Raw genomic sequence first — 27,243 nt, 5'->3', positions numbered from 1 at the left:
CGCTAAGGCTGAAAGGAAAATTTTATAAGATGGTGGTGAGACCTGCAATGCTCTATGGGGCTGAATGTTGGCCTTTAAAAGAGAAGCATAATAATAAGTTAAGTGTTGCCGAGATGAGAATGATTAGGTGGATGAGTGGCTTTACACTTAGAGACAAAATGCGGAATGAATATATTCGTGATAGGGTTGGTGTAGCTCATGTGACAGACAAATATAGAGAAAGTCGTCTTAGATGGTTTGGTCATATTAAACGTCGACCATTAGATGATCCGATTAGGAGAGTAGATGTTTTAAATTCGACTTGTGTTAAGAAAGGCAGAGGTAGACCTAGGAAGACTTGGGCTTATTGTATTAAAAATGATCTTAATTTACTAGAACTAAATGAAAATATGACACTAAATAGGACGCAATGGAGAAAAAGGATTCATGTAGCCGACCCCACGTAGTGGGATTAAGGCTTTGTTGTTGTTGTTGTTGTTGTTGTTGTTGTTGGTCATCATGGGTTTTAGCCACATATTGGCTCATCCCGTTAAGTGTAAAAAATATAAATGAATGTCGTCTTTTCATATATTGGTTCTTGTTCATTATTTTTTTTATTTTCTCTTTTTTTATTGATCGGAGTGTTCCACTAGGTTATTGCGCAGATGATTATATTTTAACGTATTTTGAATGTTTGGATGTACAAGTATTCCAAATGATATGCTAGTAGGTAGTTAGTCACAAGTATTAATCACTTTTTTTTGTTTTTTTTAAATTATGAGTCATCGCCTTTAATGGTCCTCACCTCTTTTATTAGGACTAAGCTTTTGTGAGGATACCTCTCGATTTATTTAACTAGAATAGACTAGCATGCTATTCAATGTGAATCAAAGAAGGGAGTTGGATTCTACGGTTACACTTAATAAGATAAAAGAGTGGAGATTTGATGCTTATGAATTAGTGAGTAGATATAGGCGATTTGATATCAATCCTGAAAGAGAGAGATAATTTAAGTTAGTTAAATGAACCTTTTTCGTCTTTATTTTAATGAGAGCTTCTAGTTTTATAGATATATAAGATAACTCTATCTTTGAGAGAGACTCATGTCAAATAAAAAGAGCGACTTTGCTTAAAACAAACTATTCATCTATCTTGGGGTATTAATTTTCTTGCAAGGAATACCCTTGCCACTTTTATTTTTGAGTCTAAGCCTAGATCACTCTGATCCCTATGTCTAAATTGTTCTACCGATTTTATTTTATTTCGTGTACTCTTTTTTAGGTTTTCTCAACCATGTTCTAATAGTAATTTTAAACTGTGCATTGAACTTCAAGTTATCTCCCAATATTCAATATTACACCTCTTTTATCCAGACATGTTTCAAGTATCTCATGCATATATATTTATTTACATTTGATATAAGGGAATTCCAAGAATCCCCATGAAGCAAAATCTTTAAAGATCTATTAGGAGACTAGAGCACAAAACTCTCCCACCATTACAACCATTTTTGGCCAGCAATTTGCTGGTTGATTTCCTTCCCTGGGGATATGTGTCCATATGACATTTGCTGATTTAGTTAAAAGGGAGATCTTCTTGATCCAGTGGATGAGCTGCTGTGGGATGTTGGAGTTCTTATGTAGGATCTGGATGAGTTGTAAGGAATCGAAGTCCATATTGTATGTATGAACTGTAATGATATTGCTAGCTTCAGGGCCTAGTAGACTGCAACAGATTCAGTCTCTAAGGCATTGTCGGTAGCCACTGGTGATTGAAAGAACCAAAGACAATTTCCATTGTGATCTTTGCAGACACCTCCAATTCCAGCAACAACTTAAGAGAAATTTCCATCAGAGTTAATCTTAACCCATGGTTGAGCAGGCTTTCTAAATATCAATTTTTGTATTACAAGTGTCTTTAGTGAACCAGCCTCCCAATAAGTATGATGGAAAATTTTCCTGATTCTAGTTATATTGAAGATGCAGCTGGTATAGATAGCCACCTCTGATACAGTCAGATTTTCATGTTTAGCGATATTTCTAGCCATCCATAAGAACTAGAAATTGATTAGAGGGATATATTGTTGTTGTTGCTCCTTCCAGTCATTCCAACATTCTTCTATACTTACCCTCTATACTTACCCAATTGTAACTATACTTACCCAATTGTAACCCATAGATCTCAAACTCAATATATATATATATATATTGTTGATGTTTGAAATAAACAGTTCAACGTTATTGATAGTAGGTGTTTAAACACAATTACAATAGACATAATCAAGAAAAGAAATAAAACAGAATAAAACAACTGGCGAAAGAAAATAAAATAGAATAAAACAAAATAGGGAATACATAATGCTGAAATAAGAGCAAATAATAAGTAATAATGACTAGAGATTGTCGTTATAATATAATACTCCTCTTCAAGTTGAAGCATAGATCCATAATGACTAGAGATTGTCGTTATAATATAATACTCTTCAAGTTGAAGCATAGATCTCAGTCATGTTCAACTTGGATTTGAAGTCATTAAACAAAGGGCGAGGAAGATTCTTGGTGAGGATGTCCGCTAGTTGACCATTAGAGGGCACATATGGAACACAAATGTCATCGTCCTCAATCTTTTCCTTAATAAAGTACTTTTCGATCTTCACATGTTTGGTACGATCATGTTGGACTGGATTGTGAGCAGTGCTGATTGCAGTCTTATTACACGGAATAGCTTTAGGGGGACGAAGGTAGTCATACAGAGTTCGTGGAGCATAGCCAGAGAGTTTCACAAATTCCTAATGACAGACCGAAATTCAACTTTAGCACCGCTTCGGGCAATCATAGATTGTTTCTTGTTTTTTCACGTGAGAAGATTGCCCCATACAAATGAGTAATACCCGAGGTGAAACTTTGATCATAAATTGATCTGACCCAATCAACATCTATATAAATAACAATAGATCGAGAGTTGTGATAGGAGAAAAACAAACCTGAGCTCGGTGTACCTTTTAAATAGTGGAGAATTTAGTGGATAAGTTGGAAATGGTGCTCGTAGGGGTCATGCATGAATTGAATCACTATTTCAACTGCATGACATGTCTGGGCAAGTATGAGCAAGGTAGATGAGTTTTTCCATAAGACGCTGGTAATGAGTCTTGTTGACAAACACAACATTGGGTATGTGAGATAATTTTTTATTAGGATCCATAGGAACAATTACAGGTTTACACAAAAAGATCAATCACAAATTTGTGCTGAAACAAACAAATTTTCCGAGACGACCGAGCCACTTTCATGTCTAAGTAGTACATGGGAGATCCTAAGTCCTTCGACTTGAAAGACGTAGTAAGAATGTCTTGTAAGGACTTCAATGCTAAGAAGTACCCGACCATTCAAGGATGTCGGAAGAAGAGGATGTGATCCGATTAAACATGAATAAAATCTTGGCCCATGACCACCTTTCTGAACTTCTCAAACCAGGTTTTGAGGACAGCTTTAACCCGTAGAGGGACTTTCGTAGCTGTACACTTGTCCTCTGGATGCAATAGAATCAAAGCCCGGAGAGAGACATGTTCACCTCTTCTGTCAGCTCGTCATTCAAGAATTCATTTTTGATATCTAGTTGGAATAAAGATCAATTCAGATTCATTTTAATTGAAAACAAGACTCGAATAATGTTTAACTTCGCCACTGGAGCAAATGTTTCCTCATAGTCAACTCTGTTGGTCTATGAGTATCCTTTGACGATCCATATTGTTTTGTTGCTTTCAAAGGACCCATAAGAGTTGAATATGGTGTTGAAAATCCATCAACACCCTACAACTTTCTTACCCCGAGAAATGTCAACGACGTCCCATGTATGGTTCTGCTGAAGGACATTCAACTCCATTACTGTTGTTTTTTGGGTTGGGTCAACATGAGCAACCTTAATAGTAGTTGGGATGTGATGGTCCATTAGGACAGTAGCAAAAGCTTTGTAGGTCGGCTATACTATAGAAAGAGACATATTTTGCCTTAGAATAGAGGGAGCATGTCTTATTGCGTACCTCACTTGGAGAACTCACCTCCTCATTTGGAAGGGTCGTGCTATGGATGTTGCTTGGAGTGGACTCAAGGTTCTGTAAGGAGGTAGAGAGCTCCAAAGTAGGAGCAATACGATGGGTACACTGAGTGCAGACATAGACAATGTGAGGACGAGATGAAGCACTCAACGAGATAGGGCCGTCCTCAGTATTAGGAACAATGGGGGGACCATCCATATAAGTAGGATAAGGGATAGTGTCGGAAAACTCAAGCTCCCTCTCAATAGAGACTGAGATAGAAAATAGGGAACATTTTCAAAGGAGACATCAGCACTCACATAGATTTTGTTTGTGGTCGGATCAAGACACTGATACCCCTTTTGAGTTGCGGGGTATCCTAGGAAGATATATTTTATGGATTTGGGATTAAGTTTACTTTGAGTAGGGGCAATGCTCCGAACAAAGGCAGTGCACCAAAAAATCTTAAGATCTAATGTGGAGAAGACCCAATTGGTGGGGAAGCATGACATCGGGATGGTTAAGGGGGTTCAAAACTTGTAAATTTTAGAAGGCACTTTATTTATGAGATGTGTGGCAGTTAGAATGACATTGTTTCAAAACCGTTTCAAAACTTTGAATTGAAATATAATGGAGCGAGCAATGTAGAGGCAACGGTTTTTTCTCTTGGCTACCCATTTTGTTGAGTTTTCGTGCAAGAGCTGTGGTGGAGGATGTCTTTAATTACCAATATATCACTAAAAATAGAGTTGAAAAACTCGCGATCATTGTCGGTTCGAAGGAACCAAATAGGAGTTTTGAACTGATTTAAGACAAATCTGTAGAAGTTTTAGAAGGTCACGAAGACTTCCGATTTGTCTTTTAAAATGTTGACCCACGTCATTCAAGTGTGTTCATCAATTAAGGTCAAGAACTACCGCTTATTGGTATAGCTCAAAGTGAGGGAAGGTCCCCATATATCACTATGAAAGAGGAAGAAAGGGGAGGAAGGTAACTGTGAGGTGGGTAATGGATTCGATGATGTTTGGCTAATTGACATGTCTCATAATTGAAGTTAGAGAGATTTTTATTATAAAACATCAAATGAGACAATTTTCAAATATTGAAAACTAAGATAATCTAAACAACAATGCAACAACATAATGAGACATTTAATGACTCGATATATGCTACAACTTTTGAGTGGTGTGCCCCCTCACTCTTTGTGCTCTCTTCTTGGAAGTAGTAGAGTCCAACTATCTCTTAGCAGTTTCAAGCATCCTCTCCGAATGACGATTCTGAAAAACACAACTATCAAAAGAGAAATTAACAACGCAATCGATATCATTTGTCAACTTGCCAACAGATAACATGTAGATTGATATCGAGGAACATGTAAGACAAACTCCAGAGTTAAATCAACTGTTAGTATAATCAACCATTTACCATCAGTGGAGCTATAGGATCCATCGATAATTTTAATGATATTTTTTTCAGAGCACGGATAGTTAGTTGAGAAAGCTTGCGAGCAGCCAGTCACATGATCTGTGACTGGATGATGAATAAATAATCCACGGACTAGATGATGAATAAACTGTGAGAGCCATATGAAGAGTACCTTTTCGGCGTGAGCGGTCTCACCCACAAAGACTTGATTGGCTCCAAGAAGCTTTATCAATTGCTCTATCTGGTTTTTCAGCGACTCGGAGGATTCTAGGATGTTCCAAATAAGAGTCAGTTGAGCCGTGGTTGGTTTGACTGTTGTCTTGAGACCCTTGGCAGCAGAGGATTTAGCCGAAGGTTTGTACGCTAACTTACCGTGAAGTTTCCAACACTAGTCCTAAGTGTGGTTTGGTTTGTGACATTAATTACAAGTGAGGTGACCGGTCCGAGGTGAGGTGACATGAACAAGTGCTGAGCACTATTTGAGATCAAGGCTGACGATTCAGCTGAAGGAGTAGAAGTGCGAGCATGATGTCTGTTGCTTTCTTCTCGACAAATTTCGGTGAATGTAACGTAAGCGGAAGGAAGAGGATCCCGACCAAGAATACAACCCTAAACTTCATCAAGGCCTTTGTTAAGGCCAACAAAGAATTGGAAAATACGATTCTTTTCTACAAATTGCTAGAAGAGGGATAAGTCGGCTGGAGAATCCCAAGTGTAGTACAAGTCACATTTCATCCATAGTGCAACAAGGTCATTATAGTACTGAGTCACAGTCCTTGAACCCTGTTTTGCCTCCTGGATCTTTTTAGATACCTCATAGAGTTGACCGAAATTTCCTACATCCTAGTAGGTATCACGTACAACCGTTCAAATGGCACTAGTTGAAAGAAGGAACATATATGACCGTCCAATTGAAGTCTCCAAGGAATTAATCAGCCATAACATGACCATAGAGTTCTCCACTTCTCAAGCTCCATAGGCCGACCAGTCATTGGAGGCTCACGAACCTACCTGTGAGGTAACCAAACTTCCCACGTCTTTTGATGAACAATGACACCTTTTGAGACCATTGAAGAAAGTTACTCCATTCAGTTTTTAGGTTGTGATTAAGAAATTCATGTTAGTTTCCAATCCTCAAGTTTGCAAGGAAGTGGAAATTGGAGTTGATCCTCGAGTGGAATCAAGAAAAGCTCTGAAGGTGATTCAGTGTTGGAGGAATCCACCATAATTCTGACTGAGTCAAAGGAGATGTTTTGGTTTTGAGTCATGAAAGAATTCTAGTAGGGTTACAACATAAGAACCAATATGTAAGACATTTTTATCCTCCGGTCTCTACCTATCAACGACAGAAGAACTATGGCTGTTGCAGACTCGACAGAAGAAAACCACAGAACTTGTGGCAGAAGGGGTTACTAAACTCAACTAGAATCAGACAGGAAACTGTTTATAGAATTGTCGGCGGCTGGATCAGGCGGTAGGAAGACTGGTGCTTGCGGTTGCTGGAACATACGGTTGGAACATAGGGCTGCGGTTGCTGGATCCAGCGTTTGGCTCTAATGTCATGTTTATATTTGGAATTGAGCATCTCAATATTATTAATAGGATGAGGGGTATTTAAACCCAACTACAATAGGCATAATAAAGGAAATAAATAAAACATAATAAAACAACTACGGAAATAAAATGAAACCGAATAAAGCAAAATAGGAAATTCATAATGAGGGAATACAAGCAAATAATAAGTAATAAAGGCTTGAGATTGCCGTATAATCTAATCTAATATATATATATATATATATATATTTTTTCAATTTCAATATAATTTTATTGAAATTGAAAAGATACATAGAGATTGTATGAGAGGACCGAAAAAAAGGTGTTCTACTCATACAATACATCAGACACTAGCATCCTAAAAGAATGAATTAAAGATGAAACACAAAAAAATAAAGCTTGCAGGAAATAAGCTGCTAGGCACGAGCCAACTTGGTCTTGCCTCTGCCTCTGGTTCTAGGACAGGAGACAGCTAACAAATTGCTGAGTGTCGTTCCATTACCCGAAGTTACTAGAGTATCATCCATTAAGTTCCCAAGTTGGGGTGTGCCTCCATTCTTCTTTTTTTTCTAGATGTGTAAATCTGTCATTCCTCATCCGAGGACTGGCTCATCTGATCAGTGTGGTCAACAGATTGTTAGGCATGTAGGAGAGAATGAGTCCCCAGCTCAACTGATTCTGAAGAGATGGTAAGCATGTCTCTTCAACACCTGAAGCATCCTGGGGATGTGGAGCTTCAATACTATCCTGATTATCGGACTCAAGTAGATCATCTGTCAATATATCAGTTGGAAGATAGTATTGTCTCCGGTAGTGGGAGGGAGAGGTGGCATCGTGTCCACCGGTGTTTCAATAGTCTGTGGAATGCACTCTGGAGCGGAGGAGGGACCTGTATGAGGTGGGGCAGATTCAGAAGCGTTTTTACTTGAAGGTTTTAAATTTGGATGCAACTGATAACATTGAGAATGAGAATGTCCAAACATACGACAGTGAGTACAATAAAGTGGTATTTGTTCAAGTTCTGCTTGCTGCCAAAATCTCTGATGTTGTGTGCCAATCCATATTTCTCCCAGGAAAAGGTAAATTAATATCCCTTTCTATCAAAATTCTAATATCTGAAGGTCGAGTTAGATTCACTGTAGGCGTGTCAGTTTTGAGGGGTTTATCGTATACCATCTCTAAAGCAAAGAGAAGCTATTGATCAAAAAGGTGGATCTTCAAACCTGGGAAACACAACCAAACAGGAATTGTAGGAGGTTCAGTACGAGGGTCAAAATCCACCAAAATCCACCGTCCATTTTAACACCTTCATCACCTGATTTTCAATTCGGAGAAGTTTTCTCGCAAACAAATGAGTGTAGTCTTCATCATTTGATAATTGAATGAGAATGTGACAACCATCCAATTTACCGATCCTCCAACCCCCTCTCAGTTTCATTTGCTCAAATTCCTTTCGAATTAGTTCAAGTTTAGGGTTTCCATAAATAAACTTACCTACTAAGAACAGTCGGCAGGGCGCATCTAGGGTGGAGATCTCTGCCTCAGTGAGAAAGATTGCAGGTTTGCCGTTTTTACGGGAAGCTTTTTTGAGAAATCTGGTTTCAATGTCAAGTGCAAAATTGTCATGATAACGTTGTGGAAACATATTGGAAAGAGGGGCGGAGACGGGGTTATCACTGGCGAGGGCGGCGGCGTAGGAACGCGTTGATGCCATTTCAGACGCCGTTGATCAACACAAACAGCGCACGTCGCGGTTTCTTCGCAGGGAGTGAAAACAGCGCACGCCACGGTTGCGTCGTAGGGCGCAAAAGGAGCCTTGCGTTGCTGGTCGCGTACGAAGGAACGACGAGCGCAGGCAAGCGGGCGAGCTAGCGTCAGTGGAGGCCCGCGAAACTCCGGCGAGCGGCGCTGCGGGACGACGCAGCATCGCGTCTTCTCTGCCGCAGAGGACGCCACCAAAGCACAGACGCGTGAAAGTGGAGATCGGGGCAGCAGTGACGATCAAGCCGAAAAACGCTAGGGTTTGCCATGGGGCGGAACCCTAGCAAAGCGGCGGGACAACATCATATATATATATATATAGACTTATAGACTTATCACGAAAATACATTTTCTTTATATATAAAGTACATCTTCTGAATTTAAATAACATGAGTTGTCTCGCATCTCCTTTTTTTCAAAGTTATCTATCTATTTAAGAAAAGTTCATAGTTCAACTATAGAATTCTTCAATCGCTACAACTCTATTCAGGTGCTCAAAGCCTTATTAGGCCATTTTTTGCCTCAATTAAGTTCCGTGTACCAAGTATTATTAGTTTTACTGATTTGTTATTACTTCCAGGTTCACCGACACCCACATAAACATTTCTCTTTTGTCCTTAACATTGGCGATGTCATGATCCATTTTCCTTTTTATGTTGATGAAATTCTATTTACAAATGACAATAATGTACCGTGCAGTGATTCACTGCTATTCTAGTCCAACAATGCACCCTCAAGGATCTTGAGCCTTTATTTTTACTTTCTTCGTGCCTCCTTTTATCTCACCTATTAATATAATTGGTATATTAGTGATCTATTAGTACATATATGATTGGTGCCAGGTTTCACGCTGCACCACTTGCCATTTAACCCACTCTCTCCGGTGCAGGTTTGGTGCTTCACCACTTGCCATTTAGCCCACTCTCTCCACTCAGTGGATCCCATTGAGTAGCATACCCTTGTTGGTAGTCTTCAATATTTGTATTATGCAGCTTGATATTTCCTTTGTGGTCAACAACCTCTCACATTTCATGCATCGGCCAACCATAAAATATTGAAATGTCATCAAGAGACTGCTGTGATGGAGATGTGGAACAATTGATTGTGGTGTTGCTTTTAATCATGCTGCCTTTCTATTACTTATTGAAGTTTCATATATTGACTGGGCAGACAGTAAGGATGAATACACCACTTCTAGTTCTTACATTGGGCAACTCAGTTTCAACCCCAGCTTGCTGTCCTTTCATAAATAGCATAATATTGATCTATCGTTGTCCATACAACCAAACTATTTTAAAAATGTTTACTCCTCACAGTACTTAACTCTTGTTCCCATATCTTCCATTATTTTTTGTGATAATATTAGTGCGACTCTTATCTGCAGCAATCTCATTATTTACTCTGGCATAAATTTTTTTTCAGCTTCCATCATATTTGAAACCATGTTCAACATGGTGTCATTCACATTGCCCATGTCGATCAATCTTCGGATGCTCTTATCATGCTATTACTACGGACTCAATTTTATGTATCAAAATCAATATTGACTTATATAATGGATTGCCTTATTTAGAGGGGACATATTTTTAGGAAATATTTCATTGTTGTAATTATGTATTTATGGTAATTAATTTGTTTCCTACTTCAGTCTTCTATATACTATTCTGCTTTCTGTAGAAGTTTTCTGTCTACACTTGAAATTGGGAAATCTCTATTTTATAGCCCTACACACTTCTATATGTTCTTAATAACTTTATGAAAGGATCAAGCTATTATTCCACAACATCCTATCAGTAGACATTGTGGAAAGGATGTATGTTGACTATGGGTAAGACCAGCTGCAAAAGGTAATTGGAATGAACAGAATAATTTATAAGCTTAAATAAATATATTAAGGCAAATGATGATGATGGGATGATGGTCTCAATGACGATGTTTGAGGATCTTTTTTTTTTTAATGAAATCCTAGTAGGGAATTTTATTCCATCCAAAAAACTTACAACAAAAGACAAGAGAAGCCTACTACACACCCCCAACAACTCACGCAAAAAAGAAAACCTAAGGTTTCTCTCCTTGAAAAAGAAAATACGACACACCCCACCAAAGAACACAAAAACCAAAAACCCAATACAAAGATTACAATAAGTCCAACTGAATGATAGAAATAGCCCATTTTAGGTTCATGAATGGGAGGACATCACAATTTTATGATTGGAAAATGAAAACTATTGATTTGACCATCTATATTGACAGGGAAACAGTGATTTTGATTGTCCTACTTAGCTTTGAATTGTTTTCCTCGTTAATTGGGGAACTGTTCAAAAAATTTGGATCAGCCTTTTCAAACAAATTTTTGATCAGACGTACACATGAAGCAGATTTTGACCATTATATACATTCTGATTATTATTCAATAGCCTAAAATGGTGAGTATCAGTTTGCTGCTACATTTTTTGTTAGCTGTTTGTCGAAACTGTAAATATGAACCAAAAATATATCTCTATAGTAGTATTTGTTTTGGCAAACATTACTCTTTTACTGCTATTTCCATGGATATTGATTAATATCATGTTGTCTTCTGCTCCAACAACTTTTAGCCTTGATTTCTTAAGATATTATTTTTCCTAATGCAAGTTAATGAGAATTATTAAAGTTCTTTTTCAGTCCATTTTTAAGATTTAATCCACCTATTTTCTTCACCTATCTAATCATCAAATCTTACCTTCAGCTTTAAAAGGAAAATATTGATGCTGAAGACATTTGATCTGAAAATTTCCTTTTTTTTTATTTCAGTACACAAATTTTTATTTCGCAGCACCAATCATTTTTTCTGTTTTAGCTTGAGTGATTTTCTGTGAAATTCTTCTCTACTGATTAGGCTATTCTTTTTTTGCTTCAGGGTTTGAAACGTCAAGGTGGTGCAGTTCAAGTATTAAAATCAATGGAATCCTTTTTCTTGGATAAGGGAGTTTCGTGCAAATTTGATCTGTCTTCCTTTTCTGTGAAGGTATGTTTTCGTTGGAAGCAGCAATTTACATAATACTTTTTTTCATTTAGAAACCTGCTACCTTTTTTAGGTGACCTTGTCCAAGGACAAAGCTAATAGAGCTCCTGAAAATAATGTTAGCTCCTTAAAATCTGCTGAAAATCAACCATCAAACATGCCTACCGAGCCACGATGTGCATTTTATGTTTCGGTATGCCCCGTTATTTCATTCAACACAATGATTACTTCGTTTTTAATTTAACAGCATTGATTGCCTTCCTTGTTTGTTGTTTAGGTGCTTGAACAGATCCCAGGTACAGTTCTTGTGAGATGGTCATCATTGGCAAAAGATAGATCAGCTGTTTCAGGTACTTACAATTGACCTTCTGATTTCAGTCATATTTTTTTTTGCATCTTGTTTTTATATCATTCATAAAAATATAATTTGATCTGCATAATCCCTCTGAACTACATGAAGATTAACCGAATTAATTATATAAAATGTCCAAACTATGGCTTTGGGAGGATTTCAGATAATTTCTATAACACATTTAATCTTCTCATTTTATGCTGAGCCAAAGTTCAGTATGCCATACTTCGAAGCACATATTTTCTTTTGTTATGAATTGCGAGATTCTTGCCTACATGTACATGAGTTGATAATTTGGCTGATACTTTAAATTTCTTATGTCGGTTATTTCATGTTTAATTTTCAACCAACTGATGTTTCCAAGAAGCCATTAAAGCGCATTAATGTTAGTTTTTCTGTCATTTTCTCATGCATCAGATATTATTTAAACAGTACATATCCTGTATAATTTAGGATAACTAATGATATTTTTTGGAGATAAGACTGAATCCACACAATCTCTCATCAATCAAAATGACAACGATTGTTATCCCTTTGTTTCGAGCTCTTAAAGCAGTTGTGTAGCAATCCATGGCTGAATCACTTGCGGGTTGTTTGGGATAATTTTTTTTTTTTTTCTATTTTTGTTTTTATTTTGTTTTATTTATGTTTTAATTTAAAATAAAACATATTTGGTCTGTTTGATTAAGGGTCTGTTTGGGGCAGCTGCAGCTTATTGAATAATCTGCTTATAAGCTGATTAAAAATAATCTGTCGATAAGCTAGGTGCGGTGACTACTACAAATTTTTATTTTTTTGAAGAAGTCAGGTCGTAGCTAGAAAGCTACCACCGCACCTAGACATGTGCGGTGTGAAAACGTTGTTTTCAGCATTTTGAAAACACATAAGCTGTCAAAACGTAATTTACCCAAACATGTCAGCTGCGTTTTCAAAACGCCACCGCACCAAATAAGCTGCCTCAAACAGACCCTAAGATCTAATTGATTTTTAGTACACTCGAAACACCCAAAAGCATATTTATTTGTTTTTAGAAACAATAAATAAAAACATGTTAAAAACACGGTGCGGTGACTACTACAAATTTTTATTTTTTTGAAGAAGTCAGGTCGTAGCTAGAAAGCTACCACCGCACCTAGACATGTGCGGTGTGAAAACGTTGTTTTCAGCATTTTGAAAACACATAAGCTGTCAAAACGTAATTTACCCAAACATGTCAGCTGCGTTTTCAAAACGCCACCGCACCAAATAAGCTGCCTCAAACAGACCCTAAGATCTAATTGATTTTTAGTACACTCGAAACACCCAAAAGCATATTTATTTGTTTTTAGAAACAATAAATAAAAACATGTTAAAAACACATTCAACAATTATATTTTTAAAAATAAAGAAAAAATGATCCCAAACAAGCCTTTAGACATCGAGAATCTCACCCCAAGTCAATGCATTTATTATATGCTTATCAAAGACGTTGACTGCAGATGAGTCGATGATGGCTATGTTTTAACGCACTCACGAGTATGATATGCCATCTTACTATGTGATGGCTTCTTTGATCTACGCAATATTTCTTCAGAGGTCAAAACACAAGTACAATTGTGTACACATGTTGGTAACATTGAGTCTAACTATTTGCTTAGAAGTAGGCAGTATTTGGCAGCAATCTACCTTAAATGGAATTTGTCAAATCCAGTAAAACCTACATTCTATGAGACGGGGATGCGCTTTTGAGTGGCAGCGGAAGAAATTTTTAAATCCGCCTCACAATCAGATTCAGTGAATCCAGATTTATGTCGTAAAAGAGACGGAACGTGAAAAAATCTGATTTAATGGAGCATTGGATTTAATTCTACTTCTTTTTTACGTTTGGCTGAATTTAACGTTGCGAGTAGATGAACTTATTGAATTTTCACAGGTTTGTTTAATTCGCTCTTCAATCAATTGGAGGAAAGCCTGAGAAAGGAGTTCAGCCCCAAAACCGCAAGCTCTCCATTAAAAATAGCTTCAGGAATTGCTAACTGATGCAGCATGGCCATGATTATTAGGAATAAATAGTGGCTGTACATGCTCATGAATATATTATTCTTATTGTAAACTGTTTTTTATTATTATTATTTACTTGAGATGTGTTTTTGTGATAATTACATACACAACGCTCAACATTGCAATTTATGATATTTGATTGAGAATTTGGAAAATGGATGAAAAAGCATGTTAGATTTGTAAATAGTAATGTTTTGAGCGTTCTATATGTAATTTTCTCTTTTATTTTTTCTAGGGGGAACTCAGTACTAATCAAGACAAAAAAAGTAAAACACAATTCATCTAGAAAAGAGATATTTTGTAAAAATACAATTCAAAAAAGCCTATTTGAATGTCGTAAGTCTCCTCAGATCACAGATTCAAATATCCCCGTGTGTAGGGTATTATACTCAAATATTTAACACACCTAAGAATAACCGAAACTCGTCTAATAGCCTTTGGGATAAAATATAATATCACACAGAAACGGTCCCTCTTCTAATCTCCCTAATGTTTTACAGTGATATACATCAATCCTTGTCAATTATACATACATTACTTCTCAGAATTAGGGAGAATAGAAGCCAAAATGCCTCATGAAGTAATCCTATAGGCTATAAGAAGCCCTCTCCTGAAAATAGTCATCTATCCAGCCCTTGATTAGCTTAATCTCCATTTCCCTGAGCTCGACCAACCATTCCGGATCGTCCTTCGTCGAAGCACGCAAATCGATATGATGTGCACCTAAAACATAAGGGAACATTTCAGTTTCTCTTACTAAAAGATTCTAAGAAACCAAACATTGAAAGAATCATACCCAGTTCGGTAACAAGGGCAACTATGCTATGAGATATGTTTTGAAGGACACTGCATGTACCAGAAATAAATAATAATGAATGTATCAAAATAAATAAAAACAGAACCCACAGCAATTTAAATGAAGGAACACTTTACCCGCCACCACTCCAAGGATCCAGCAATCCATTTGAGAATATGATGTTACTCCCAAATTTCTTTAGCACTTTACTTATATCCTGTTAGATCAAGTAAAAGTCACATCATTTTTTTATGTTTTATCATAATCAATATGAATTTTCAACCATACAGATATCTTCAAGAAAAATGAAGATTTTACCTTTAAAATCATGTTTTTTTTTTTTATCATACCCAAACATCCAAATGAGACCTAATATATTAGCAGTCTGATACGAAAATCGATGCTTCGTAGAGTAAGAATGCATATATAGAACTTCCCATATCATGCTACAATGGCAAGAGCCTTTTGTGCATGAGGCATCCATTTGAAAAGACTATGTATTTTGCACTTAAAGCTTTCATAGGGTCCCATTCGACATTCTAATATTGTATTAACAACCTATCATGGGTACAAGGATAGAGCTAGAGGCTATCTCACATTGCAGAAACTTACTTCACTGAGCACAACCTTCCACACGCGCGGGCGTCTCCGCGCACACACTCACAACACACATTCTATATAGCATGAAAATAGAAATTTAAAATTGTAACAAAAAAGGCAAGGAGCCACACACGCAACAAGCGTGCATGCTCACAACACAAACACACACGCACACGCCCAACAAACAACACAACACATGCAAACATTCTTTATAACATTAAAATACAAAATTAAAATTGTAACAAAAAAGGTAAGGCGCCACACACACACACTTTATAACATTAAAATACAAATTTGAAATTGTAAAAAAAGGCAAGGCAAGATGCAAATCACACAACACGCGTGAGCGTGCGCGCGCACACACACAAACACATTCTTTAGAACATTAAAATACAAATTTAAAATTCACACACACACACACACACACACACACACACACACATTCTTTATAACATTAAAATACAAATTGAAAATTGTAACAAATAGGCAAGGTGTAAATCTAGATAGCATATATAAGTTATGTTTTTCTAGACTTACGTGGCCACCAAATTCTGTGGTTATCCATGCAGGCCTTGGCTTTACACCGTAGCTCTGACTGCACTCATCCGCAAAGGCAGAGTAATTAAATTCGTATGCAGGGAACATGCTATTTTCTTTGCTCCTAGACAAGGGCATGACCATCTCGCTACAAGCCTGTTAAAAAGAAAACAGGAGAAAACAATACTATGGATCTTTTTTTTTGCTTTGTTCTACACATGCAGCTAGGCCTACAACTGAGTCAACCTAACTCATGAGTTGGCTGGTCTGGCTCGGCTCAGTAAGTGGCTCGTGAGCTGAGCTTGATGAGCTAACAAGGCAAGCTCAAGCTAGCCTCGACTCGACTCTTTAGCTCATGAGGTGTCTCGTTTAAATATAACATACACATATATTCAAAATATATTAAAATTTAATACATTCTCTAAATTATTAAAACTATTTAAAAATGATATTTTAAATGTTATATCAAACAATTTATTATTATTTATCTCCTATTTGTTCATTCAATTTTTCATTTTTTTAAAAATCTTTCATAATAAACAAGCCGGATTGAACTCATAAAATTAGGCTCAAGCTTGAATTTGATCTCGATTAATTAGTCAAGCTCAAGCTTAAGCAGAAGGTGGCTTGAGCTCAACTTGACTCATTTACACTGCTACTTTAGCATCATATGACCAAAAAATGATGTTACAGCTAAAGACCTGCCAATCCCACCCACTCATCCCATGAGGATCATCTTCAAGGTCAAAGCAATCAACAGATCCTGTGTAGTTGTAATAGATGCTTGCTCCAGCAAATATACGGTCCAGAAAGTCGGCACCATCTGGAAAACCATCAACTTTTTTGCAAACCTGAGATAGGATGTATAAGGCATACAGATTATAATATTAAGAAAAAGAAACGGAGCAAAAAATGTAAAGAGGTTTCCCCAGTAAAAGTTAAACGTTCATGTACTCAATAAGATGACTAGCCAACAACAAATAGTTGTGATGATGCTAATGGTGACAATGATAGTGTAGAATATTAAAATAACACTGAACAAAAAGCATAATGGAATAAATTATACAACAACAACAATAACAACAAAGCCTTAAATCCCACTATTGGGGTCGGCTACATGAATCCTTTCTCTCCATTGCATCCTATTTAGTGTCATATTTTCATTTATTTCTAGTAAATTAAGATCATTTTTAATACAGTAAGCCCAAGTCTTCTTAGGTCTACCTTTGCCTTTCTTAACACAAGTCGAATCTAAAACATCTACTATCTTAATCGAATCATCAGATGGTCAACGTTTAATGTGACCAAACCATCTAAAGACGATTTTCTCTAATTTTGTCCGTCACAGGAGCTACACCAACCCTATCACGAATATATTCATTTTACATAATGGAATAAATTATGTAAGAAAGGCTTCATTGGGATGCATAATTGACAGTTCTGAGTTGCAAACTTCAAATCATCCTATGAAGCAAGAGAGGATGGAATTACGGAATTTAAATCTATTAGTGCCTACTAAAGGAGACGTGCAAGATGCTTTCAAGGTGTAGGTTCGAACAATAATTTTTTCTCTCCTAAAGAAGGGGGAAATTTAAAAAAGGATGCCAGCCTTCAATGCAAATGAATGGGAAGAAAATTAGGAGCAAAAACACCTAGGTAAATATACAACTGTTACACAGGACAAGAATGTCGGATTAGTCAAAACATTGAATCCCGTCTATTTCTCTACAACATAATCCTTGTATACTTGTGAGGGAAAAAAAGAGATGAAATTACACATAGTTCTTCTAAATATGAGAGGTGATGTGCGGGCGTATAAATTCATTATAATCCAAAATTTTGGTCTCCCTAGCGCGTTCCATTGTAAGTCCTTCCACTCGTAAAATGATTAATTGCATCTTCTCTACCAAACCATCTAAAGACGATTTTCTCTAATTTTGTTCGTTGCAAGCAATCTCAAGAGTTCGCACCAGGAATGATTCCAGCTCGTTGAAGCCTGCGTTAAGAGTTAGTGTGATCACCAAGTGCAGATCAATATGGGCTTACACAAAAATCTTCTGTGAGCTAGGAAGACGCGGGACACATTTCTTCAGGGATGCGACACGGTATCCTTCATTTACTAAGAGATTGTGGTTCCTCCGGCGATCGTGAGACACCATCCCAACCCGAATGCAGTCCGGGGCCAATTTATGCAAAAATTTTTGTTTCCATTTTTGTTTATTTCATATTTCTTATTTCAAACTAGGGTAATTTCTATTAGGAGTCTAGTTACTGTGTTGTTTGACTGTTTTGCGATTTCAGTTTTTGTTTCTAGTGTTTGGAGAGGTTGTATTATCTGATTTATGATCTAAAGAGTGTTGCATCCCTTTTTTTGCAAGCGGTGTGCCTATATCTTGCTTAGGAACAGGTGGTGAAACTTCCTCATTGCCCATACCTCGTTGTACCTCCGTTCGACTGCTGCCATCCATCTGCACAACAACCGTTTGATTATGCTTGTCCCATAGCAGGGTTTGTTATTTATCTCCACCCAAATGCCGCCCCAGTCAAACTCGCATATTTTCTTCCCCTCGTCATTTCACAACCACCTCCCTGCAAAACTAGCTTTCAAAAATACCCTTTAGGCGCTCTAGACTAGCATCATATAGTATTAGAGCCATGCAAATCCTAAATTTTAAGGTTTTTGTCATTCTTATCCCAATCCAAAATTCAAAAAAAAAAAAAAAAATCCCATCATACATAAATGATCCCCACTGTAATTCCTAGCTCTAACCCTAAATTTTCAAAATCTAAAATTTTCACCTCCACCAAAATTTCATCCCGATATCTACTACCAAAACCTAAGCCCAAACCAACCTTGATTTACAATCCTAAATCTGCCATAAACCTGTTTGGGAGAAAAAAAATACAATGTTGCCTAAGAGAAATCTGCAAAGAAGTGTCCAAAAACTTGTTATGAAGGACATACAATAAGAAATCCTCAAACTACAATAGAGACTTGCAGGCTTCGAGAGGAGACAATCTGGTGAGGTCACCCATTGATACAACAATGACTCACCAGATTGAGAGGATGAAGAAAGTTTTTAGTAATGAGAATCAGTGCCCAACGATTTGACATAAAATATTAGATAAGCCAGAAAATTGGAATGAAGATTGATTTTCTAGGTTGTGACGGTCGCATGGATCCAAATGAATTCACTGAGCGACTCCAGACAGTAGAATGTCTTTGAGTACCAGGACATCTCACCAGATAAAATAATAAAACTAGCCACCATTAAGTTAAAGAAGAGCACGTCTCCATAATGGGAGAGCCTGAAACATCTTCAATAGCAAGAAGGGAGAAACAAAATCACTATTTTGTCCAATATGAAACAATAGATGCAACACAAGTATCTACCAATTCACAACAATCAGACATGTTCTTGAGACTTCAACATTTACAACAAGTTCTCTCAATAGATGAGTACACAATTGAGTTCGAGCATCTTATGTTGAAATGTAGGCTAAGAAAGCCAAAGGAGAACAATATAGTTCGATATTTGAGAGGACTGAGACCATCTATTGACATGTGGTACAATTGCAGCTTTATTAGATATACAGAACATTCAAACTCTAGCCTTGAATTTGGAGAGAAAACACAGAAGTGTAAGTTCACACCATCCTTCAAATGGAGCATCTATGGAGTTTAACCAGCAAATCGGGTAGCAAGGGCACACCCAATGCAACACCCAAGCCAACCCAACCCAACCCAATCGAACCAGAGGAGGAACCCATAAACAATGGAGAAACAGTAGAGACCGCCATTGTTTTCAAATCCATCCCCGCAAGAAAATGTTTCTAGTGTCATGATTTTGTGATGCGGGCACTAGAAGCAGCGCTCGAGTGTAGGCGCTAAAGGTGCTCCGATGTGGGGCGCTTCAAACCCGCGGGGCTAGAAGCCACGCGAAACTTCGCGGATGCGGGAACCCCACGATGGACAACGACATTGAGAGAAACGCACGCGAAGGCTGGGGGGATTTCGGCGCTTCAAACCCGCGGGGCTAGAAGCCACGCGAAAATTCGCGGATGCGGGAACCCCACGATGGACAGCGACATTGAGAGAAACACACGCGAAGGCTGGGGGGATTTCAAACTTTCGCGATCTGAGGGGGCGCCACTTGTGGGAATTTTTGGAAGGGTTTTTTTTTTTTCTGGACTCTTCCGCCTCTCTTCTTTTGTATAGAAGCTTCCTCCGTCCAGGGAGAGCCCATAAGTTATTGTCCTATGTGTGGGGACTCAATTTTTTATTGTGTTTGTTCTCAGATTCCTGTGTGGAGTTTTTTTCCCCTTATGGGTTGTATCTGAGGAGGTGGTGGTGCTTCGACAGTATCCTCTCTGAGGTGGTGATTGTATCATTCACTTTAACCTTCCCCAAACCTTCTCCTCTCCACTTCTTATCCATCGAACCCTCCCTCTGTCAATAACACCCTGCCATCCCCTTTCCCACGGGATATTATTGTTTTCAAGCATTTTGACCTCCTTCCAAACTCTTCCCAATCACCCCGCTGCCCATTGTCGTCCAACTACAACCCTCCCTACTTATTGTCCCTATAATTCTGCACCTTCCCTTCGCTGCCACCCGCCTCCCGTGGCTGCTTTAATCCCTTCCAATCATCCTTATCCCTCTAGCCGATCTCCAACACCCATTGAGATATTTAGGAGTGCCTGCTTTTGTCGTCTATGTTCTGTACTGTCGCGTTGTGTTGTAACCCCTATTTTCCTATTAATAAAAGTTTATTTTTTTGTGTTGTCATTATTTTTCCTACTAGTTCTGATATAAGTTTGGGCACAATACATCTGATTATCCGAACAAAAGTGTGATATCTTCCATTGAACAGGGTGTAATGGAGGAGACTGTGGGAGAATACTGAGAGGAGAATGGAAAAGATTAATATCTACCCGTAAATGAGGGAGGGAGAGATGCTAATAATTCGACAGATCCTTCAGACTGAGTCCATAAGAAAGCAATAGTGGCTCCGCCATATCATATTTTTTACCCGTTGTACCGTGAAGGAAAATGCTTGAAGCCTCATAATCAGTGGAGGAAGTTGTGACAATGTAGCCTCTACACAGCTGGTGTATAATTTGAGTCTCACTACTCAGAAACATTCTTAGCCATATTTCCTAACCCAATTGAAGAATGGGAGTAAGATTAGTGTTGCCTCATGTAGTTTTCTATAAGACATAAGTTGCAAGATCATATTTGATATGATGTTGTGCTTATGGATGCACGTCACATTCTTTTGGGCCGACTGTGTTAATATGATAAGGGTATAGTTCATGATGAACACAAAAATATCGACTCGCTTATCATGGATGGAAAGCATATTATACTTTAAACATTAAGAAGTCGATCATGATTGGAACTCTAACAGATATAGAAACTTTAGTGGCCTGTGCCACATTTCTACTCTCTATGAGAGAGGCACCAATGGAATTGGCCTTAGTGATGCTAGAAGATCAAGTTGTGGACGAGACAATGTTTAAGGCAGTGCGGCCTTCACTAGATGAGTTTCAAGGTTCTCTGATCTTCAATTTACAACTGAGAGCAATCAAGCATGTTCTCACTTCAAATAAAAAAAAGAAGTTTTTTAGCAATTATCAGAAGACCCAATGAAATAAGTTGGCTGTTAAGTTCCAGTTCAGTTTAGCAGTACCCCCATAGTTAGATGGCCATACAGGAATGGTGGACTATAGCTTTAGAAATCTTTTTTGATGATTTTCTGGAAAGAAAGTCCGAAATTGGGATACAGGTCCTTCAAAGATTAGAAGAAGCCTCTTCGAGCCAGAGAGAGTGACGTGGGAAGCTTTTCTTTGGGAACGCAATGCAGGATCCCACGTTTATCGCAAGATGTGGTTCCTCCTGCGATCACGGGATGCTGTCCTGAGCCAATTTATGCAATATTTTGTATAATTTTTTTTCTTTCTTTCCTGTTTTCTTATTTCTAATCAAGGTTAATTCTATTAAGAGTCTATTTATATGTTGTTTGGCTACTTTGATATTACAGTTTTTTTTGGTATTTGGAGAGATTGTATTCTTTGATTGAATATATAAGGAGTGTTGTATCCATTTATTTTGCAAGTGGTTTGAGGTGGTCAAACCTTCTCATCGCCTGTACCAAGCCGTACCTCCGTTCGACCACTGCCATCCGTCTGGACAGCAGCTGAACAACTCGACTCTGCTGTCCCATAGCATGTTTTGTAGGTTAACTCCGTCTGAACGCTGTCGAGTGATATTTATCCCGTCCAAACTTTGTTAAAACTTGCATATTATCTTCCCCTTGCCATTCCACAACCACCTCCCTGCAAAACCAGCTTTCAAAGCACTATCTAGGTCCCCTAGAATGGTATCATCGGAAAAAAAAGCAAAAGGGAAAAAAGTACACTATGGTCAACATTAATCATATGATTGCTTATAAAGCTCAAATTAGGGGTGTAAGTGAGTCAAACCGACTCAAAGGCTGCTTGAGCTCGACTCGATAAGCGGCTTGTGAATGGAGTTCGATGAGCTAACAAGCAAAACTCAAGCTAGCCCCGACTAGACTCGTTAGTGAGCCAGTTCTTTTAAAAAATATTAGTATAAAATACATTCAAAATATATTAAATTTGAAGATTTATCTTTAAAAGTATATAAAATGTTAAAAAAAAATATTTTGTATTATATGTTAAGTGATTTCTTCTTATTTATTTTTTAACCGCTCATTCTATAGGTCATTTTATTATAACACCACCTTAAATTAATATTATTTTCTCTCTTTTATGATAAACAAGTTGGCTCAAACTTATAGACTTAAGCTCGAGCTCGATAAAATTAATCAAACTCAAGTTCAATCCAATGGTGGCTCGAGCTAGGCTCGACTCGACTTGTTTACACTCCTAGCTCAAATATCGCAAAGTTGCACCGCATGACAAACACAACTTCTACAAGCTCAAAAAAGCAAGCTTGCAAAAGGAAAAAATATCAGTGACCACATAAGCTTCTATGGTCCCCATAGATGTTGATTTTTGTGAGGCTCGAGCAAACAATTCTAGCAAAGAAGAGGCCTTACATTAGCTTTTGAAAACAAAAAGCATATTTAAATCAATAAACTCATGATGATGATCATGACTTTATAGGCTAGGGCCATCAACAAAAGTTGCGTTTAATAAACTCATGATGATGATCATGACTTTATAGGCTGGGGCCATCTAGTCAGATTGTGATTCTAGTTCTTCATAATATATTAGCTCGGTATCCGTTCATCTTTACTACTCTTATCTATCAAGTCAATTTTGTATAGTTACTAAGACATGACCTTTTGAAACAAAAATTATCTACACATATCAGTTAAAAGTTAAGAAGCCCATTTTTATGAAGGAAAATAGTTTTGCAGCAAAAGATTAAATATAATTCATAATCTGTGATACATACATCATGTAATCAATACTAAGGTTATTATTTTTTTCCTTACCGAGAGAATAGGTAAAAACAAAAGGAAAAAAGAGAAGACTCCTCAAAATGTAACAAGAAAAATAATTCACAATTTGAACAATTTCAAATATAGCAATATGCAAGATGTTATGTTGCTTCTTTTTGTATGTAACTGTCAATAGTCCATTATTCAAAGCGATTCAAAAACTAATTAGTAACTAACTACAAGAAAAAAAATACCTCCTTAATGGGGTATGCCGGCAAAGGCATAAGAAAGTTGGAGGCATATGGATAATCCACCATTGCAAGATAGCTATATGCAGAATCTAACCAGTCTGAAAGCTGTTGTGTGTTGTTAAGTTCCCTGGTATTAAGTAGAAAAGTAACCAACGGATAAACAAATGAATATATTGAAGAAAATGAAGGACACCCGAGAAAAGCAAGTCTGCGCCATAAGTAAAAGGTGATCTCTTAAATATGTATAAAACACCTTACTTGCATAGCCTAAATTTTCTGCTAAGTTTAACAAGGCCATCATCGTATTTCCCTTGAGCTTCCAACACATCCCAAGAGTTCTTTATAACATCAAAGCAATTCCTACTTTCACGCTGAAAAATAAAGATTGGTAATTAAAGTATCAATATCTGAATGCATCTTAAACTAATTATGAATGTTCAGACCTTGAAATCACTGGAAACAATATCATAGAATGACTCCGGAGGGGCAATATCTTCAAATTGCAGAATGGGTGCTGAGGAAGCAAGTGCACCGATAGCAATATGTGGATATTTAAGCCTCATCCATGCAGCCAACACTATTTCAACATTCAACTTAAGTTGAAACATTCCAAGGAAATAAGCATTAATGAGTTTCTCTACTAAAGATTACAAAAAGTACTACATGCAAATGTCCTTGAAATTGCCTGGTGTTGGGGAAAAAACATGAAAATGTTTTGTATGCAAACATCAAAATAAAAAGGTCAAAAAGAAACAAAAAAAAAAACCGAAGACGAGAAAAAGATTTCTTTGGTTTGAAAATATTCTCCAACATCAACCTTCATATTCATATTCAACTAGTCCAAAATTGCAGTTAAAATACAAATATTTGCAATCATATATTTTCTAACTCTTTATTCTATGTCTCTAGTATCCATTTCTTATTGTTTTATCACCTAAATCTCTTTTTTCATTTTTCTCCCTGTTCAATATCAAAAGAAAACAGAAACAGCCCTTAAATCTCCCACCTATGCAGAAAAAACAATAATAAAACAATTCTTTATCGTATTTAAAAATTTTAAAAATAACAAACTTTTATTAGTATCCTTGAATCATTAAGAAACCCCTTTTAGCCTCTAATCTCAACTTCAATTTACATCTCTAAACGGCTTCTACCATCAGCATTTGACCACCACACTTATTGACCACAGCCTTCACATTGTTGAACACCTAAATATCTATTGTTAGCCTCACAGAAATGACACCAAGGCCACAGCATGTCCTCAGTTCAAGAATCCCCTGCAAACCATTAATTCTCGGAGAGCAGCAGATCCTAACCTCACCTACTTAACATAGCTCCCTCAATTAGGATTTCTTACCAGAGCCTGCACTCGTAGCCGGCTCGCCTAATTAGTCGATGGAAATACGCATGCCCAAAAAGACGTGTTGTGCTTTGAGATGAGCACATTAACTAATCAATGATTTTTATTTTATTTTAGAATTTTGTATTTCATAATTTGGACTCATTGATAATAAATTTGTTCATAGATGAGTTTTATTGGATTCAAATACGTCACTGGATAAAGTCCAAACCTTACTACAAAATTTCATAAGACTAAAGTTACGACCTAGCTTGAGACTTAAAATTTTCTAGTCGGGAATAAACTGTGGGATGGTAAAATTATTATTATTTTTTTACTATTAATTCTAAATCCAAAATAATGAAAAGCTGCTACACTAGTTGATCCTAGATGAAAGTGTGCAAGCTTTCATCATGGCCTACAAAAAAATCAAAACGTGCACCATCTTCTTATAAATGTCTTTAAAACAATCATGGTAAGAGAAACATCTAATTCTAAGAAGAGAAAATTATTTATTAGAAAATCTAAGAAATAACCAACAGTTCGAGTATTATCTTAGCTCAAGTTTTTTCTTTTTATTTTATTTTACAAGAAAATAACACTCTCATTGCCGAGTCCCAAGCCCCAGATGCAAAAAATAAAAGTTGAATTAGATAGTCGACAACTAGCATAAAATTTTTCTCAAAAAATCATAACATAAATCACTTAAACAATTGTATAAATGCTATGACGTTCTCTAGAAGCGATGAGATGTATGACCTGAAAACAGTGAAAAGTGTGCAAGGGCCGCTATACTTACATCATGGTGTAGTATCAAATAAGCAAATGATCTCACATTATGGAAGAATGCGAGCTAAGAAGTTAATCCATGAAACTAATAATATGATAAAATGTTGAAATATAGGCACTCTCACTGGTAAATTAATAAAATTAGTAGATTTATAGTTCATGGAAAAGTAAATATCTATCGCACTCAAGAAACTAAAAGAGTTAGAGAAAAGACTAAGGGGAATGATAATTTAGGTTTTAAACTTTGGTATTCAGGTAAGAGTCGCACTAAAAATATAGGTGTAATAATAAATAAAATTTTGAAAGATAATGTAAAAATTAATAGAATTGGAGATAGAATTATAACTCTAAAAATTATTGTTGATACTGAAAAGTTTAATATTATAAGTGTTTATGCTCCTCAAGTAGGTTTATATATAAGCTCAAAAAAAATTTTTGGAATAACCTAGATGAATTAATACAAATGACATATCTTGAAGAAAAAAATTTTATTGGACGAGATTGAAATGCACATGTTGATAGAGTGAAAGAAGATTTTAAAAATAGTCATGATAGCTGCGGTTTTAGAGTGACTAATAAGAAGGTAGAATCATATTAGATTTTGCTTGAACTTATGATTTTATTATTGCAAATATTTTATTTAAAAAAAGAGATAAACATATTATTACTTGTAAGAATGGATCTAATAAAACATAAATTTATTATTTTTTTATAAAAAAATGACCGTTCAAAATATAAAAATTATAAGGTCAATCCAAGTAAAAATTTAAGTACTCAAAATCGATTATTAGTTCTGAATTTTAAGATGAAGAGTTGTAAGTTAAAAGATATAATAAAACATTATCATAGAATTAGTTAAGGTCACCTAAAAGACAAAAAAAAATTACTTTTATGAGTAAACTTCAAAATTTTAAGATTTAAAATGTTCATAAAGAAACTAATTCTATGTGGGATAAAATAAGAAACATAAATCACTTAAACAATTGTATAAATGCTATGGCGTTCTCTGGAAGCAATGAGATGTATGACCTGGAAACAGTGAAAAGTGTGCAAGGGCCGCTATACTTACATCATGGTGTAGTATCAAATAAGCAAATGATCTCACATTATGGAAGAATGCGAGCTAAGAAGTTAATCCATGAAACTAATAATATGATAAAATGTTGAAATATAGGCACTCTCACTGGTAAATTAATAAAATTAGTAGATTTATAGTTCATGGAAAAGTAAATATCTATCGCACTCAAGAAACTAAAAGAGTTAGAGAAAAGACTAAGGGGAATGATAATTTAGGTTTTAAACTTTGGTATTCAGGTAAGAGTCGCACTAAAAATATAGGTGTAATAATAA

General features: G+C 36.6%; 2 protein-coding genes across 3 annotated transcripts in view; one reads left to right on the top strand and one right to left on the bottom strand.

Moving 5' to 3' along the window:
* Positions 1 to 14,277, top strand: part of LOC110037379 (methyltransferase-like protein 16 homolog) — a 23,724-nt gene extending 9,447 nt beyond the window's left edge. Inside the window, exons 5-8 of one of the 2 annotated variants that reach the window (XM_020742012.1) lie at positions 11,652 to 11,759; positions 11,830 to 11,949; positions 12,034 to 12,106; positions 14,021 to 14,277. In XM_020742012.1, the coding sequence (XP_020597671.1) occupies positions 11,652 to 11,759; positions 11,830 to 11,949; positions 12,034 to 12,106; positions 14,021 to 14,127 (408 nt within the window). In that variant the 3' untranslated portion in view covers positions 14,128 to 14,277. Of the gene's footprint in view, positions 1 to 11,651; positions 11,760 to 11,809; positions 11,950 to 12,033; positions 12,107 to 14,020 lie in introns of those variants that run through there. The other variant, XM_020742013.1, reaches the window with a different exon arrangement.
* Positions 14,278 to 14,610: 333 nt separating this feature from the next.
* Positions 14,611 to 27,243, bottom strand: part of LOC110037401 (lysosomal Pro-X carboxypeptidase) — a 47,302-nt gene continuing 34,669 nt past the window's right edge. The window contains exons 3-10 of the mRNA XM_020742041.1: positions 24,209 to 24,342; positions 24,024 to 24,136; positions 23,769 to 23,892; positions 16,783 to 16,932; positions 16,082 to 16,237; positions 15,082 to 15,161; positions 14,945 to 14,994; positions 14,611 to 14,871 (exon numbers count right to left, since the gene is read on the bottom strand). Coding sequence (XP_020597700.1) covers positions 14,735 to 14,871; positions 14,945 to 14,994; positions 15,082 to 15,161; positions 16,082 to 16,237; positions 16,783 to 16,932; positions 23,769 to 23,892; positions 24,024 to 24,136; positions 24,209 to 24,342 — 944 coding nt within the window. The 3' untranslated portion in view covers positions 14,611 to 14,734. The remainder of the gene's footprint in view (positions 14,872 to 14,944; positions 14,995 to 15,081; positions 15,162 to 16,081; positions 16,238 to 16,782; positions 16,933 to 23,768; positions 23,893 to 24,023; positions 24,137 to 24,208; positions 24,343 to 27,243) is intronic.

The sequence above is a fragment of the Phalaenopsis equestris genome, unplaced genomic scaffold (genome assembly GCF_001263595.1).
Source record: "Phalaenopsis equestris unplaced genomic scaffold, ASM126359v1 Scaffold219149, whole genome shotgun sequence".
NCBI classification, from domain to species: domain Eukaryota; kingdom Viridiplantae; phylum Streptophyta; class Magnoliopsida; order Asparagales; family Orchidaceae; genus Phalaenopsis; species Phalaenopsis equestris.
The sequence above is the reverse complement of the archived record's forward strand: the minus strand, read 5'-3'. Positions and strand labels throughout refer to the sequence as shown.